General features: G+C 44.2%; 1 protein-coding gene across 1 annotated transcript in view; it reads right to left on the bottom strand.

Moving 5' to 3' along the window:
• The window catches only part of Lgr4 (leucine-rich repeat-containing G protein-coupled receptor 4), a 102,617-nt gene extending 86,276 nt beyond the window's left edge, over positions 1 to 16,341 (bottom strand). Inside the window, exon 1 of the mRNA NM_173328.2 lies at positions 15,677 to 16,341. Within this exon, the coding sequence (NP_775450.2) occupies positions 15,677 to 15,861 (185 nt within the window). The 5' untranslated portion in view covers positions 15,862 to 16,341. The remainder of the gene's footprint in view (positions 1 to 15,676) is intronic.
• Positions 16,342 to 16,976: the final 635 nt, after the last annotated feature.

The raw sequence follows: 16,976 nt of genomic DNA, 5'->3' as shown, positions 1-16,976 counted from the left end.
ACGGTTGAGGTTTCCCTAGAGGGCAGAGCTAGGCAGTTCCAGTCAAAGGGAGGTCCCAGTGCGATCCTCAGGGTCAGCCAATCCTGCCCGGTGGTCTGACAAGTTGTTAAATCGTCTTCTGGGAGGAGGCTCCCCTTCTGGGTGGCAGCAGGCCTCGGCCTTTTTCTTTTCTCAATGTTAGGACATTTAGGGAGAAACTTTATAAAACTCGTTTGCCAGTGCTTAAGATGCATTCGTGTCCCCAGAGAAGTTGACTGATCATCCTCACTTCCTGCAAGCCCTCCTTCACTAACCTGAATAGCAGCTTCCTCCATCCTGCTTTATATTTTGACAGTATTCCGTATTATCAGATCGCACACGGCTCACTGATGTTTAATTGCTTTTGTCTAATTAACTGTCTCCTTCCTTACCCTGCATAAGTGGCAAGAGTACAGGACACTGTCAGATATCACTCCATTCTGTGTCCCCTGCACCAACACAACAGACATACAATAAACGTGTGAAGAAATTACTCTTTTAAATACTAACATTAGACTACCAATGCCCTATATACATTGTTAGTTCTCAAAATGTTAATGATCTTACTCACTCTCACAGTTAAATCAACTGCTGCCTATGGGTCCAAAAGGACCAGGCCCACACAAACTAGACCATCTGGCAGCACAAGCTGTATCAACACAAGTCAGAAAGTCTTAGTAGATGCTCGAAATTTACCAGATCTAAAGAGAACACACTTTCTAATGATCTCCCTGCTCCTGCTCTTGACTTACTCTGAGGGTTGGGAATGGTCCTGGGAAAGGTAGAGAAAAGGCTTTCTCCCCTGTGAAAGGGAATGTGAGCCAGATAAACTATTTTCTTTTCCTCCCTTTTCTCCTTCTCCTTCCTCCATCATGTCCTTCCACCTTTCTATTTTTTTCTGAGATGGAGATAGTACCTTTCTATACATACATGATCCAACTCGCCTTGAACTCAAATCCTTCCTTCTGCCTCTGCTTCCCAAGTGCTTGAATTTAGAATCCTCCAGGCCCAGCTCCCAGCTCAGGTCCACCAGTCCTTTAGAAGGACACTAAGGAGGACTTGAAGTTCTGAAGGAAGCAAGAGCACTAAAGGGCCATTTTAATTTATGTAATTTAAAGTTTCGTACAGAAAAAAATTATTAAGTCTACAAACAGGTAGATGTGAATAGATGCCCTAAAAGGCATTGTTTGTGTGTGCGTGTGTGAGACAAGAGAGACAAGAGGGAGAGACAGAGAGAGACGCACTTTTTCTCATGGAATGTCTTCATTTGGGAAGAGTGGAACTTTTAACAAATGGGGCTTTACATTCCCTGCACTATGTGATCTTGCAGGGCCCTTTGTAATCTACAGTCGCCATGGCTTAGGACATCTCAAGCAGTGGACCAAACAAAGACCTCTCCAGAAGTAACTATGGAATGAACACTTCCAAATACCCCAGACACATAAGGTGGATGAGTCATCTCCTGCAGGGAAGCACTGAAGGACAGTGGTGTAAAACTCGCTCGACCAAATAATCCTGGCTTTTCTTTTCTTGAGGGAAGGACTGAGTCTCTGTAGCCATTCAGGCTTTAGTACTGCAGTGATCTCCAGAGTCACCAGAGTGCTGGGAAGAGGGCTGGGATTGCAGGTACGAAGGCCCATGCTGGCGAAGCACACCAGGCTTCTGCTTTTTTTAAATGTTCAAGAGAAGAGTGCATGCCAGAGAATGCCACTGTGAGAGTCACAGACACCACATGGGAAACCCTTGGTGACATTCGTAACAAGCCAAGTTCACAGCAAGAAGATGAGGAGGATTTCTCTGACAAGCCAGAGACTACAGGCCTCTTCATGAAAATGTCATATAGGTGAAACAAACAAACAAAAAGGAAACATTTCCAGGAGAGAGGGGGAAAAAAACACCTTTAGAGTCAGCAAGCAAATGGCTCTCCACGACGGCCCTGGCAATCACTGAAACTCTGAAATTATGGCCACAGACCCAGCCATGAATAGCCCTGCTGCTAAAGGAGAAAGTGTGCATAGATCCAACCGGAACTCACGAAGCCTGTAAAATATTAACAGCTTAATAAACATCAGCTCACACTATCAACAAACACAGTGCTCAAGTCAACTAAAGAGTACCAACTAAATTAATACCAAGCTGAGTAAATGAAATGCCTCGGGGGGGAAAACGGCTCATGGGTGATTCACTTTTATGCTGACTTCCCTATAAAAACATCTTCCACAGGAGAGGCAGGAAATTCCAGTGAGTGAAAAGGGGCAGCTATATGGAAAGCATCACACTGCAGACTCGGGTTTTCATCTTCCTCAAGGCTTTGCTTTAAAGAAGCACAATGAGAGACCTGCTCCTTGAGAAACAGAAAAGTGCGTCTGCTAGCAGACCTGACCCTCTCGTACCATGTGCAATGTGCACACTTGTAAAGCCAGCCAAAATGTCCACTCGCTATTCAGTGAGGGGGGCTTTCCGTTGGTGCTCACATCAGAGTTCTGCATTCTTTCAGGTTTTCTTTTAAACGTTTACTAGCAGATATCCTCTGTGCAAAAGAACAGATGTCATTATGACATCCTCGTACACGTATACATTGTACCTTACTGTACCTTGGTCTTGCTCATCCCCCAATCCCTCCCACCTCTGCCCTCTGAGGTAAAGCCTTTTCAATGCAGATAAATGAAAAGCAGGAGTTACAGTGAGAGGGAGCGAAAATGAGAGAGGCTGATAAGCTTCCAAAAAAAAAAGCCTGCTACAAATCAAAATCTTCATTCTCCATTCCGCTCCACTAAGGTTTCCTTTTCCTGTAATAACCTAAAACTTTTCACTTTTTTAGATTTCTTTTGTGTATGTGCTTTACATGTGCGTGCCGTGTGCCCTGGCTCACACAGCATCCAGGGACAGCTTGCAGGAAGGAGTCGTTTCTCTCCTTCCTACATAGGGGTTCCACGGATGGAGCTCAGGCTGCACGTAAGGTCTGGCGGCCGGCCCCTACCACCGAGCTATGTGACTAGCTCTGGTCTTTGTTTCCACTCTTTTCTCTCATGATAAACCATCAAGCACCTAAGCACACAGCAGATGAGCGCCTGAGTGTCCGAAGCAACACTCGCCAAATACGGATAGTGAGCAAACTACCTGATCCTTGCAAATCTCACTTTGCTTAGCCTATTTTAGAAATTATAGTTAGCACATAAAACATGCCTAATACAGAAGGTAGAAGCAGCAACCCCTCACCAAAAATTCCATTTTTTCAAAAATCATGTTTTTCAAACACAGATACCCAAATAATCCAAAGGCTTCACTGTAGGCACAACGTTTTGCAGTCGTCACTTCTGCACCTGTCTTCAGGGAATCAGACCATGGATCAAAAGGATGCTACAAAATGTGCTTCTAAAAGTACAGACTTCCAAACAAAATCAGTTTTTAACAAGTTTGGCTTGTTGGGTACTAAACTAACTAGGCTGCAAACCATCAGTAAAAACAAACCTTGCCGCAGTTTTAAGGCATTCGAATTGAAGCTAACATGCTCTTATCAATGGGCACTTAACTCATGACTCAAGACCTATGTACTGTGGGCAGCCTGTAGGGGGAGTGTCAAACCTGTGATCTCGGCACTCAGGACACTGAGGCTGGAGGATTTGTACAAACTCAAGGCCAGCCTGGGTTACATGAGTTCCAGGCCAATCAAAAACCTGTGTCCTAAATACACCGGAGTGAGCACCAACAGTGAGGGTCAATTTAATACAGGGTTAAGGTGGTTTTCCTCATTATAAATTCATAATTATACAAGGAAAAAGAGAAATAGTGTAGACTCATTTGTGAAGCACAGAAAATAGAAGGGTTTTAAAAATCTCGTCCGGGGCTGGAGAGATGCTCAGCGGTTCAGAGCCCTAGCTGCTCGTGCTGAGGACTGGGGTTCAGTTACCGACACCTACCTGGTGACTTACGAGCATCTGTGACTACAGTTCCAGAGGATCCAACACCCTCTTCTGGCCTCTCTGGGTACCAGGAAGAGCACATATATCCATTTAGGCAAGACACCCATACACCCCAAAAATAATTAATACATATTTTAATTTAAATTTAGCCCCCAGTGGTCAACGAACTTAAAGAAAAGCTTATGAAGAGCTACAAGTGGCTGCAGTGTGGCTCAGTAGTAAAGCAGTTGCCGAACAGGGACAGGGCCTTGGGTTAAGTACCACAAAAGGGATGACTTTCATGTAAGAAAAGAAGGCCAGGCCAGCAAGGTGAAGCACAATTTAATGCCAGCACTCAGGCGGCAGAAGCAGGCGGGTCTCTGTGAGTTTGAGGCCAACCAGGTCTACGAAGACAGTTCAGAACAGCCAGGACTGAAAGATACTAATGTCTATAAGCTAATTTGTTATGCAACTTTGCTCAGTTAAGACAGGAAGAGCCACCAGAAATAACTTTTAGATAAGATGCATATATAAATATAAATATTTGGTTTTACGTAGGATTAAACGAGCAACAGAAGATCACATCCCTTAGATAAATCATGACCATTTGCCAAAGCCAGTTCACAGGTATAAGAAACAAGGAAACTAGAAATTCAAGCTGGGGTAACTTAGGGACTGGAAGATATCAGCATCACTATAGCCTTCACTGAAGCTGTGAGTCATCTCATTGGTGGACTTTCTTTTCTTCTTATTTGTTTGTAATTCTTGTACTGAGTGCCATCTCAAGCAGGGTGGTACCAAGAGCACCACAGAATAAGGCCCAGTAAAGACAGAACTTAGCCCACTCTTTCTTTCCATAATCCGTCTTATCTCTAGTTAAGCCAGCCAACAAGCCCTTCTGCCCTGTAAATCCAGACGGCACAAAGCAAAGTCCTTAATGCGAGCCGAAGGCGGGTACCATGAGGAAGAAAACCCTTAATGGCTAATGCAGCAGTGCTGGGCTAGCACAAGGATGATAAATTGATCCCTTTCTCCGGACTGACAAGGAGATAAACATCCGTACGGGCAGCCCTCCAGGCATGTTCTACGGGGAATTTAGCATCTGCATTCCCTTTACAAGGCAGATATCAAATCTAGAAAGACAATGCCCAAATGCTGTTGCCGTGTGTGTGTGTGTGTGTGTGTGTGTGTGTGTGTGTGTGTGTGTGTGTGTGTGTGTCTGTGTGTCTGTGTGTCTGTGTGTCTGTGTGTCGTGTCTGTGTCTGTGTGTCTGTGTGTGTGTGTGTGTGCGCGCACACGTGCGCGCATGTGGTCATTTGCACTCCCTTTAGTGAATATGTGATTAAGTACACATCCATCAATCAGACAATACAACTACATTCAAGCTGATATCAGAAACTGACCTGACACACAAAAGGTGTCCGGGCTGTGGAAGCATGGCTTGCTTCCCTGTAGCTGAGCCCATCACTGGGACACAAGTATACCAACCTACCATGAAGAAGGAAGTGTCCTGCTGCAGGCCCTCACAGGCCCAGACTGTTTGGAAAGGGCAAGAATGAAATATTCCATATGTTTTCTTTGTCGGTGACAAAGCTACTGAAAGCCAGACCATGGTAGTCTCCCTGCTGAGGGATTGGATCAGGCTATTCATGTGTAACCAGGCAAATGTCAAGATGGCAATAACAAAAAATAGCTCAAACATTTTTTTTTTAAAGAGTGACCCTGGGTAGACTATGCAAACTGTGCTTGAACCACTCAGGCAATCTAAACAGATCACCGGACTACAGCCACTGTTAGCTGCTGCCCTGGCTTATAAATCACTGAAATGCAGGCCTTAAACAAAACCCCAAACATTTTCATTTTCTCAGGAAATAAAATAAAAAGCAAACAAGAAGCCCTGGGACAAAAAACACAGCTGATCAGCCCAGCATGTGCTGAACGCATACACAGCCCTTAGTTTAAATCTCAGCACCAAAAAGGAGTAAGAAAGCTATTTAACATTTTAGAAATGAAATATCTTTAGAATTTTAGTTCTAAAATTACTAAAGAGAATAAATTTATCTTTATCCACAAGGCATGAACATTCTAGTCTCAAAGCCAAATATATATTTGCATACGTGTATGCTGATATACATATATATACCATATGCATATATATATATACATAAAATATATATAAAATAACAAGTAAAAATACCTTTTCAAAATATTTGTAAGGAAAACTAGCAATCTGAATGATTCTAGAAACAGAGTGATATAAAGGAATAAAAATGTAGCTGCTAGCTTAATTCTGAGTTAGTTTTTGCCATATCTAACAAGATGTGACCTAATGAATCGGAGAAACTACAGTTAAGAGAATTCTCAAAGAACTGAGTTTGTTCAGTGAAAATCCTCAGTGTTGCAAAGTCTGGGAGTGTTGAGCCAGGTGGCCTGCTATTGGTGGATACTTTGTTCCCTTAGTGACACAGCATCCTGCTACTAGACCAGCTGTCTCAGGAAAGCAGCACCAAGTCCCAGAGATCAAAGTTAAAGGTTAAAAAATCTGATTTCATCTGGACTCCTCCAAAGAAACACATCTCCCTACTATCACAGACAAGTGAGAAGCCACGCCCGTAAGACAACAGCACCATTATAAGAACATTATAAGGTACTGATGATTTTTCGCTGGGATACTGTTAGAAACATGTGGTAGCTAAGCCCAGTCGCTCACCTATGAAATCCAGATCCAACTTTCAATCTGATACACACTCAAAGAACCAAAGGAGGGGAATAGAGAAGTTTAAATCACAAACTAATGACACACATACTCAGCTACCTATTAACTCCCCAAAGTAATGGTGATACACATGGTCCTCAGCTGTGTCATCCAGGCCATGCTGAAGCGGTCCTAAGTTAAGCATGACAGTAAAAGCACAGCCTCTCTTTTTCCAGCTGGAAGCCTGAATGAAGCCCAGAGTGATTAACTGTCTTGCTTGACCTCTGGATTCCTTATGCAACTCAAGACATTAAAAAAGCGAAAATCATTTTCGGAAGTCTGTTCAAGAAAGTTTGCATATCAAAGAAGACTGGAAACCAGCAGGGACAGAAAAAGACAGATGATACAACCGGGGACTCAAAATGACCTTGGAGAGCTGAAAACCAACAAGGAGAAATTTCTTTTTAAGGAAATATTGGGGGGAAAAAAAGGAAATATTGGAGTCAGATATGATGGCATACACCTTCAGTCCAAGCACTTGAGAAATAGGCAAATGGGCCTCTACGAGGTCAAGGTCAGCCTGGTTTACACCATGATTTCCAGGCAGCCAGGGCTAGTTAGATGAGAGCTGTATGAGATAAAAGCCTGTCTCTAAAAGAAGGGAGAAGGAAAAGGAAATACTGGAGATTGAGGAGACAGTTTAACAGATAAATGCTTGACCTGCAAACATGAGTTGTAAGGCAGAGATGGGGACCTCTAGTGAAGCTCACAGGTCAGGGAGCCTGAGCAAAAAGCCAAGAGATTCTCACTCAAACCAGCTAAAAGGCAGCTGCAGTTGTTTTCTACCCCCTAAAACATGCCATGTCATGTGTGCCTTCATGTATGTACATACATAGACACCACACACAAATACACAATCATACACACAAAAAATTAAAAAAAAATTAAAAATAGAATAAACTTAATCAAAGGTGAGCAGAAGTATTGAAAAAAAAAAGATGAAAACTGGATTTATGACCAGCTGCTAAATGTCAGTAAATCCCAAATGTTTTATTAAAACCAAGGTATCAACAAATGTCAAATATACTGGATTTATGTAATATTTCTTTCCTATGAACATTGCCCTCATGGTATTAAGAGGTCTGTGAACATTTCCACTTATGCGAATTAAGGTGGGATCAATTAAGATCCAAAGGACAATTATGGCATGTAAAAAATACATGGGCTGGAGAGATGGATCAGTGGTTAAGAGCACCGACTGCTCTTCCAGAGGTCCTGAGTTCAAATCCCAGCAACCACATGATGGCTCACAACCATCTGTAATGGGATCTGATGTGTGTCTGAAGACAGCTACAGTGTACTTATGTATAATAAATAAATCTTTAAAAAAAAGAAAAGAAAATACAAACACTAAATACATTAGACAAGTAAGACCAAATGCTGAAGAGCACAGGACACTGGTCCCACAGCCAGAGCTGGCTTTCTGTGTCTTCTCTCTCCCAACTACGGAACAGAAGCTGACAGACACGGTACAGGAGGCTCTCTAAGGTACATGCATGGTTCCAGAGATGCTGCTCTCATTCTGTGGAGAATTCTTCAGGTAGTCTGTAGACATGGGCAGAGTGACAATCCAGAATCTAAGAGTAACTATGGATTTGCACACTCCTAAAGTCTGTGATGGGCCAAGCCTTTCATGAGGTATAGACTTTCTTCAAAAGTTTCTACACAGAAAGAATATCCCTAGGGGAAACAGGAAAAACCCAGAAGTTAATCAAAGTCATAGCCCAGTCCTCGAGCATCATGGAAGAGACTGTCAACTGGAAATGTACCTCCCACTCTGCACCTTCAGAACCAAAACCCTGAAGAAAGCGAGGATGTTGAAATCCCTTTCCCTTCTGTTGAAAAGGGCTCTAATCAAGTGCTTTGAAGGAAGTCTGGATGTTATCACTTGTACTAAAGTATTCTGTGGTTTATGCCGAGCACTATCCCATGAAACCTAATGTACAGGAACAGTGGAAAAGTTAGACTTGAATTCCAGACACATCCCTTGGCCATGCCTAGAAGCACTCCAAGGTGAAGGGACCATGTGCTTGCCAAATTTCTGTCTATCTGGAAGGAATAAGATAATAGGAGAGGTGTATAAATCACATCTTCCCTATGAATTCTATATTATGATTCAAACAGTGTATCAAAAATGCCTTGTAGTAAGAGCATAATGAGAGTCCATTCTTTGAACAGTCCATATTAAAAGACTGAAATAAAACAAGACAAAATGTATATAGCATTTTTCTAATGTAAAAGAAAATGAATCATTCAGGAGGCTGAAGCAAGAGGATCACAAGTTCAAGGTTAACTTGAGCTACAGTGCAAGGCCTTAACTTCATCTCAAAACATAAACAAAGCAGTTACCTAGGAGGGCTCATACAGCCCATTTTGTATCTTGATTCAGAATATGTAAATATGCACACATCACATATTAAGGATGAAGAGTCACTAATATATCTTGCAATGTATTAAATTTGCTTCTTCTGTCCTATTACTAGCCGACACAACACTAGCTCAGAATCTAACTGGACACACAGCTGACTCCCAAAATATCTGTGGCTTACATTCCCTTAGGAGATAGTTTCCTACTCTATGGGACACTATTCTAGCACAGGGGCAGGATTCAGTGGTTTGTTTGCCCACAAGAGCTTTCAATACAAAAAACTCAGTAATGCATATACACAAATACTTAAAATATTTAAGCACTCATGTCTTAGGCCCAGAATGGAAAAGAGAAAAAACAAAACAACAACCACAACAAAAAACAAAACCCTTAACTACTTGCACCTAAAAAAAGAGGGGGAAAAGAAAACAATATCTTAAAAAAAAAAAAAGTAAGTAAACAAGTAAATGAAGGACTTAATGCCAAGTATGATGGTTTTAGGGGAGAACCTGGCTATTATGCATTTTTGACAATTAAAAATATCATAATACAAAACATGTTTCACAAACTAAAAGTAACAGCACAATCATTAGACATTTTAAATTGCCAAGCCATGACACACAATAACTTAGAACGTTTAAGAATCTTACAATAAACAAAAGGCACATTCAAAGCTTAGCAACCGTTGACTCTGAAGGAACACAGGGCATACTGCATACAAGTTCACAATACTATTTTAAAGGGGTATTTGAAACTATCTCGCTACAGTCTTTAGAAGGTTGGAACACCATTAAACATCTATGAACTAAAATCATGCTCCCTTGTATGCCCTCTGCCCCCTCTCTAAGACTACTTTTTAACTCACTTTTGGAACCTGCTCACTTTCAAACAATAGGCTGATAACTGACATGTAGTCTGACCATCAATTGCTTAAAGAAACAAAGAAATGTCAAGAAGGCAGACAAACTAGCCATTGTGTAAGAGTAGTGATTGGGTACATGCCCTAGATTTTTCTTCCTCACTGCCAGTATTTAAAATTGGAGCATTTTATCACCTTCAGTCAAGGTTTTACAAAAACCATGATTCACTGAGCAGAAAAAAAAAACTTCTTTTAATGTACTGAAAACAAGCAGACATTGTCCAAAATGGGCCATCCATGAATTTTACAAAGCAACCCAGATAATATCTTTATAAACCTAAAACTTTAATATCTACTTTTACAAATGGAAAGAGCAACAATGTCCTATCATGAAGACATATGTTGGCTAACATTCATCTTTTCAAAGTTGAAGGCATATTTGGTGGGATTTAACTTTTAAATTAACAATCCAATATTTTGTTAACATGAATTTGTTCCCAAGTATAGGAGTCAATACCTTGCCTCTTTAATACCTGCACTACAGGTGGGCAAAAGTGAGTGGTCTCAGATTCTGATTCACAAGATGATTCTTAGACTTCATGTTCTACAAGGATTCAAAGAAATCCAAAGTAGAGGCAGAAGCTACCATCTACTCCAATACCCATTACTAAAGCGCGGACACACACACACACACACACACACACACACACACACACAGCCAAGGAGATCAGAAACTAAAATCTAAACTGGCAGGCTGTCAATGATTTCTACTATTATAAAGATGACTAAAATACAAATCTGAGAGACACACTGACAAAGGCAGAGGCCGAGAAAATGCCTAAACTTGCCTGGATCCACCTACTAAGACAGATCTTTGATCTTTCCAGAGAGATTAAGCTGTCAAATGTTACCTTACAATTCTAATGCTAGGAGCCAAGTACTTGGACAGTAAATACTTGTGACACCAAAACTGGCACAGTATTCAGCTAAACTGGAAACCGTCAACTATTACTGGTTACAGCAAGTCTTAAGAAGGGCAGAATAAGTAAATCCCTGGTATAAATTCTCAGCACTGTTCAGGCAACACCTAAGACATCATCATCATTGCCTGGGGAGACATGGATGCTCCATTCCGTAGAAGAACTCCAGTTGAACTGGACAACTGTAGGATCTACTGGATTGGTGAGAGAGTCCCCAGCACATCTCTTCACAGAATTGAGTCAAGAAATGTATAAGAACTAAAATTCAAAGCTAATCATATAGCTCTGTGGTAGAGTGCTTGCCTTGCAGATACAAGACCCTAAAGACTCAATTCATTGAAAATTACTTAAATAGAAAAAAAAAAAAAACCTCTTGTCAATAAGAGGTGTCGACATGCCTGTTTTCCAGACTGTAAAATAAAATGAGGGCCCTGAAGGAGTAAGCGTTTGACTCACTCAGGGCCACACCAGTGAATTAGTGAGATCTGGAACCCAGCTCCCTACATTTCCCATAGAGAGCTCTTTCCTCCTGAGCAATTAGAGAACAGTCACTTGGCAGTTTGAAAAATAAAGGGTCCAAATGGAAAGATGTTCAAATACTAACCTTGCTTTAAACTGCACAGTTGTAGAAAAGTAACAACTCTAGTCAGACATACTATAATAACGAAGCTTGCCTAGAAACTGGGAAATAAAAAAGATATCAGTTTTGCTATAATGGAGTGTGAGCACGCAGACACTGGCCACCTGGCCTGTTGTGGAATACTCAGTGGATGCTGAAGTTAGAAAAGAAAATACTTTCAACTGACATCTGTAAGTGTGTAGTGGTACACCGAAGAAAACACACCCTGGAGAAGAATCCAAGGTGATACTAAGAAAAGGAGAAGAAAAAGCACTTCAAAGCCCTTCAGGTAACCATCAGTTCCGTAAGAAAGACTTGATAATCTGCTCAGGTACAGAGTATCCACAGTGAAGGTTTGAGTTATGACTACATGGAAGGGAGGACATTGAGTAACTTTTTGTACTGTATCCAAACTAGTGAAACAGAGTGGTTTTCTTTTCCAAGTGTTAAGCCATACACACAGGAAACAATCAGGGCTATTCTACCCTAGCAAAGTGCCCTTGCTACTCATGAATTCTGCAACAAGTCTCCATGGAAAATTTCCTAACACACACTTCTAAACACAGACAAGAACTCCCCCCAAGCTAGTGGTAATGAAAAGGCTTATGCAGCTTCAAGTGGAAGACTGTCCTGCTGCTCCAGGAGCCTCTCCTAGCCTGACTGTCACCTCTCCATTCTCACGCCAGAAGAACTGTAAAATCACCCAACTTAGGGATGGAAGAAGCAGCTTGGAGATAAAGCAGGGAATGCAATTACTGTATTATTCCAGATAAGGAAATCGTCACACACTCCAAAACAATGTGGAATGACTTGCCCAAGGCCACACAATTACTCAGTGCTGAGGTAAGGATGATCAAAGGCTCAGATCTACCTCTCTCCCATGAAGCCACAAAGACAAACTTTATCATCTTAAATGTATGTTTTATGGAAATGAAAATTTGTATCCCAAATCTATAGCTCTTGAACTTCATTGCAGAAACCCAGGAATCAGAAAACACACACTACAAACTCCCCAACCTTGGAGTGGATATCGTTAACTGCTATATCACCACTAACCTAGGGATAACCTTGAATCCTTTTGACAACAAAAAAATTAAACTTTAATATGAATAAGATTACTTAGCAATGATAGGCCCATATACATTGTAGCTTCAATTAGAATTCAAAATAGCTATTCCAAAACACAATCACTACTAGTGTTATGACTACAGAAGCCTCATGAAAGAGAAGGCGGATTATATCTACTTCTGTCCCCCAAGTCTGATAAGGTAGCAATCAGCAGGAAATAGATAGTGTGGCTGAACAAGTTTAAACCAGCCTAAAGTAGGAACAGCAGGAGTGTTCTCTCTGGAGCCTTCTCGATTCTGGACAAAAGGCTAAACGCAGAGATGCCAAGTTTAGCAAACCCTCATGGGAATGGTGTCTAGATCGAAAGTTCTTTAGTGTGGTTCTCTTAGCTTATGCATTAGCGTGTTCCTATGGGTTTATTTATTCACTCCAGAAGTTTTAAGTTTCTCCGGTGTATCAGGCTCTATGCACTGAGTCAAATAAAATCCCTGTTCTCTGCTGGTCCTGTGGTCTCCAAGGCGAACTGTGCACACACCTCAAAGGCTGGAGAAAGTCTCATTACTGGACAAGTCACTGAGCTATAAGAACCCTGAACACTACAGTCTCATCTTACAGCTTCTGCTTTTGCTTTTGTAATTTCACAAACAGTGAGGTCTAGAAATTAAGATGTAAACAAGGGTCTAGAGATGTGTGGGCTCACTCTCAGTGTAAACTGTGGCTCATGAACTCTGCAATGGTGCCTCAGAATGGAATCCCACCATGAGAGCAAATAGTGCAGGCCTGAGGCACCTGCCCCTCCTCAGATAAAGCTCTAGAGGCAGCTGACTTCCTCAGGTGGTAAGTGAAAATGCACTGCCCTTGGAACCCCTTAAAGTAGAGTGGTCATATATAAAACATTTACTCTTCTCAGGGTGAGATCAGGGTATGGGGAAAACAAGGTCTCAGAATACGCACTCGCTCTACCTATTGATCACAAAGAAACAGCTCTCATTTGACCACCACCAAAGTTCAGGAAAACGTTATCTATCCATTCCACAAGCTATGCACAGTAACTCCCCTAAGCTGGACCTTGAAGAGAGGGTGTTTCATTGTCTCCAGTGAGATCTACAGGTTGTGTGATGCTGTCTCTAAAGGAGCATGTTCCCATAAAAACATGACATTAGGTACACATAAACCAGTCCTTTTCCTTATGGGACAAGACTATTTGTTAAAGTCTGAGGAATGTGCTAACCGAAGTCTTTACAAATAAACTAAAGAGTGAAATCCTAATTTTTTAATAATTTAGCTCATCTGAAAAGACTTTGGTTAGCACATTCCTCAAACTTTAGCAAAGAATTTCACAAATAATAATAACCATGATTCTAAATGGTTCAGGTAAAGTCCCCTCTCTTTCTGCCTGAATTCTCTGACCATTTCCGAAGAGCTTTGAGAAACTGTAAAAACCTAGCTTCTCACTTGCCAACCCTGCTCAGATTTTGCTACTTAATATGTCTGTGTGAGCAAATCACTTCACGCTTCAGAGTTTAATTTTTTTGGTGAAAAGTTAAATATCATTTTGAAAGAAAGGGTGTTCCCAGGCATCAATAACACCTAAGATTGGAACAAACACAGAGACTATGGCTCAATTCTCTTCATCCCCAACCTGAGAGGACCCGCCGAATGCCTCAGCACCACCCACCTGGAAATACAGCAATGCCCCAGCTTGCCTAAAAGGGAGTTTTCCCTTCACAAGATCTGTTATTCCTTTAAAGCTATGTCTAAGAGGTCTCTTTGATAGCTTGAAGGTAAAAAGGAAGTTTCCTTTGCCCGAGGGCCTCTCAGGCCCCTTCCTCTCTAACAGGTCTTTCACCGCTCCTGATTTAATCGTGCAATAGGCCACACAACACGAAAAACGGCTGAAAGGGGCATACAAGCTGCCCTCCGCTCAATTACCCCATTCTTTTCCTATGGGTGGTATTTGCCAACATCACCTCCAACACCTATTTCAGATTCCCCCTCTTCCCTGAGTTGTTGAAAGCTCTCATGGGTGTCCGAGGAAGGAGGTGGGGAGGATCAGAAGAACCATCTGAGCTACTCTCCCTGACCACACTCAGCTCAAATGAAAGGTTCTGCTTGTGAAGGTACAGGCGGAAAATGGTTGCCCACCTTACAGACTACACTGAACGTGTGCTCTAGAACTTTCTCTCCCAACATTCTCTACCTCAAGTCAGCATTCCTTCTTTAAAATGCCTTATTCACTAAGGATCCCCACCCAGAGTAGGCCGAATCCTCCTCCTCCTCCTCCTCCTCCTCCTCCTCCTCCTCCTCCTCCTCCTCCTCCTCCTCCTCCTCCCCCTCTCCTCTTCCTCCTCCTCCTCCCTCTTCCTCCTCCTCCTCCCTCTTCCCCTTCCTCCCACTTCCCCCTCCTCTCCCTTGTGCTCTACTTGTGGCAGTGAGTCCCTAGTGGATCTGGGGTAGGGTGTCACACTGCACGGGCAGGACGGGGCCAAACTGGAAAGCGATTCACCTTCTAAGGTACAGGTGTTTCTTCTCTCCGCCTGCGAGAACCCTGGGGGTATCCAGGTGCTATCCCGTGGAACGTGCCTGGTCTGCAAACGCAGGCCAAGTTCTAGGCGCCCTCATCCGTAGCCAAAGTTTTGCCAGCCGAACAGGGGGCCGCATGAGGGAAGAGGTCGCGAGAAAGGCTGCCAAGGACAAGGGTTTCCAGCATCCTCCCTCCTTCTTGGCCCTAAACACACTTGGGATTTGAGATTGGGAGGGGAGGTAGTAATTGCACCCAAAAAGTCTATGAAAGAAAAAGCTTCTCGAGGTTCAGATCCAGATTGGCTAAGCGTGCGGGAAAGGGGGCCAATTGCCCTCTGACCCTCCAAAACAGACAGACAGACAGACAGACACACACACACACACACACACCACACCACACCACACACACACGCGCGCGCGCGCGCACACACACACACACACACACACACACACACACACACACACACACACAGGTGATTAGTGCACCCCCAGGGCGCTGGGGTTGGGGGCTGGGGTCGAGCCCTGGTTACGCCCCGAGGCGCCCCGCGGGTCCCTCAATCCACAGCCGGGTCTCCCTCACTCACAGTGCTTGGGTGAAGGCGCTGAGACCCTCCGGTACGGCCGTCAACCCCTTTCCGGAGCAGTCCACCCGACGGTCGCCGTCGCAGCTGCAGGGCGCAGCGCAGAGAGGCGGCGCCGCGCCGCTGGGCCCAGCCGAGCCGAGCAGCCCCAGGGCGAAGAAGCAGAGCAGCCGCAGCGGGCCCGGCATTGCTGCGGCCGCCGCCCGCGCCTGCCTCTCCCGCGGCTCCTCTCTCGGCTCGCCTCCGCTGCCCTCCGGCGCCCCGCGCCGCCCCAGGGGCAGCCGGCCTGCGGGGCTCGGGGCCCGGGAGCCGTCCCTCGGCTGTCCGCGTGCGCTGGCTTCCTTCAGCAGTCCGCCGCCGGAGCGTTAGGACGCGGCGCTCCGCAGTTTCTCCCTTCCCGCTGCTCCATGGACGCGCACCCGCAGCCCCGCGGCTTAGTGGCTCAGGCCAGCCGACCCGGCCCAGAGCGACTGCCCGGGCCGCGCGCTGCCATCGCCGCCTCCTCCTGTCCCGGGCCTCCTCCAACCGCACGGCTCCTCAAGGTTGCGGAGCGCAGCCTCCAGCCATGCCGGCCCGGAGTCCCAACCCCCGCCCGGGTTCTCACAAACACCCTGGTTGTCCGCGCTCTCCCCACGGCGGCTCCGGCTCCGTGCGTCCTTTTCCCTTCTAGGGTTGCACGCTCGCCTCGGGAGCCCCTGGCTGCAGGGTTATGCAAATCACTTAGGTACATGCAAAACTAACCCTGCTCCGGGAGCGCCATTGGTCAGGGGAGGTCTCGAGCTCATTACTATGCAGGCAGGAGAGCCATTATTGGTCAAGAGAAAAGGGGCGTATTCCTCTGGAGTGAGTGACAAGGTTGTGCTGCTGCTGCTGTTGCTGATGGTGGTGGTGGAGGTTCAAGGAAATCCCTCACTTGGCTGGGTCTGTGTGTCAGGTTGTGGATTGAAGGTAGACAGATCCGAAGACCAGGAGTCTGCTGTTTCCCTCCCCTACCCAGTCTTTTTCTTCCCTCCGCAGAAATTGGATCTCCTAAATTGGATGACCTGAAAAGTAAAACTCGCCTCCAGCTTTCAGACGTTTCAAATGACTCTTCACTGTTCCTAAGGGCAAGGGCATTGAGAACTTTGCAAACAGAGGAAAGAAAAAAAAGGGGGGGTGGGGGGGGTTGAAAAGGAAGGGGAAACATTTCTTTCTATCTGATCCAAATTTTTGAGTTCAGCCGACCACTAAATTAAAACAGCGTGACCCTTCCGTATCTCACTTCACCTCTGAGATCTTAGTACCTGTTTTCATTCACACTTAG

This window comes from Rattus norvegicus, chromosome 3 (assembly GCF_036323735.1).
Source record: "Rattus norvegicus strain BN/NHsdMcwi chromosome 3, GRCr8, whole genome shotgun sequence".
Classification (NCBI taxonomy): Eukaryota; Metazoa; Chordata; class Mammalia; order Rodentia; family Muridae; genus Rattus; species Rattus norvegicus.
The sequence above is the reverse complement of the archived record's forward strand: the minus strand, read 5'-3'. Positions and strand labels throughout refer to the sequence as shown.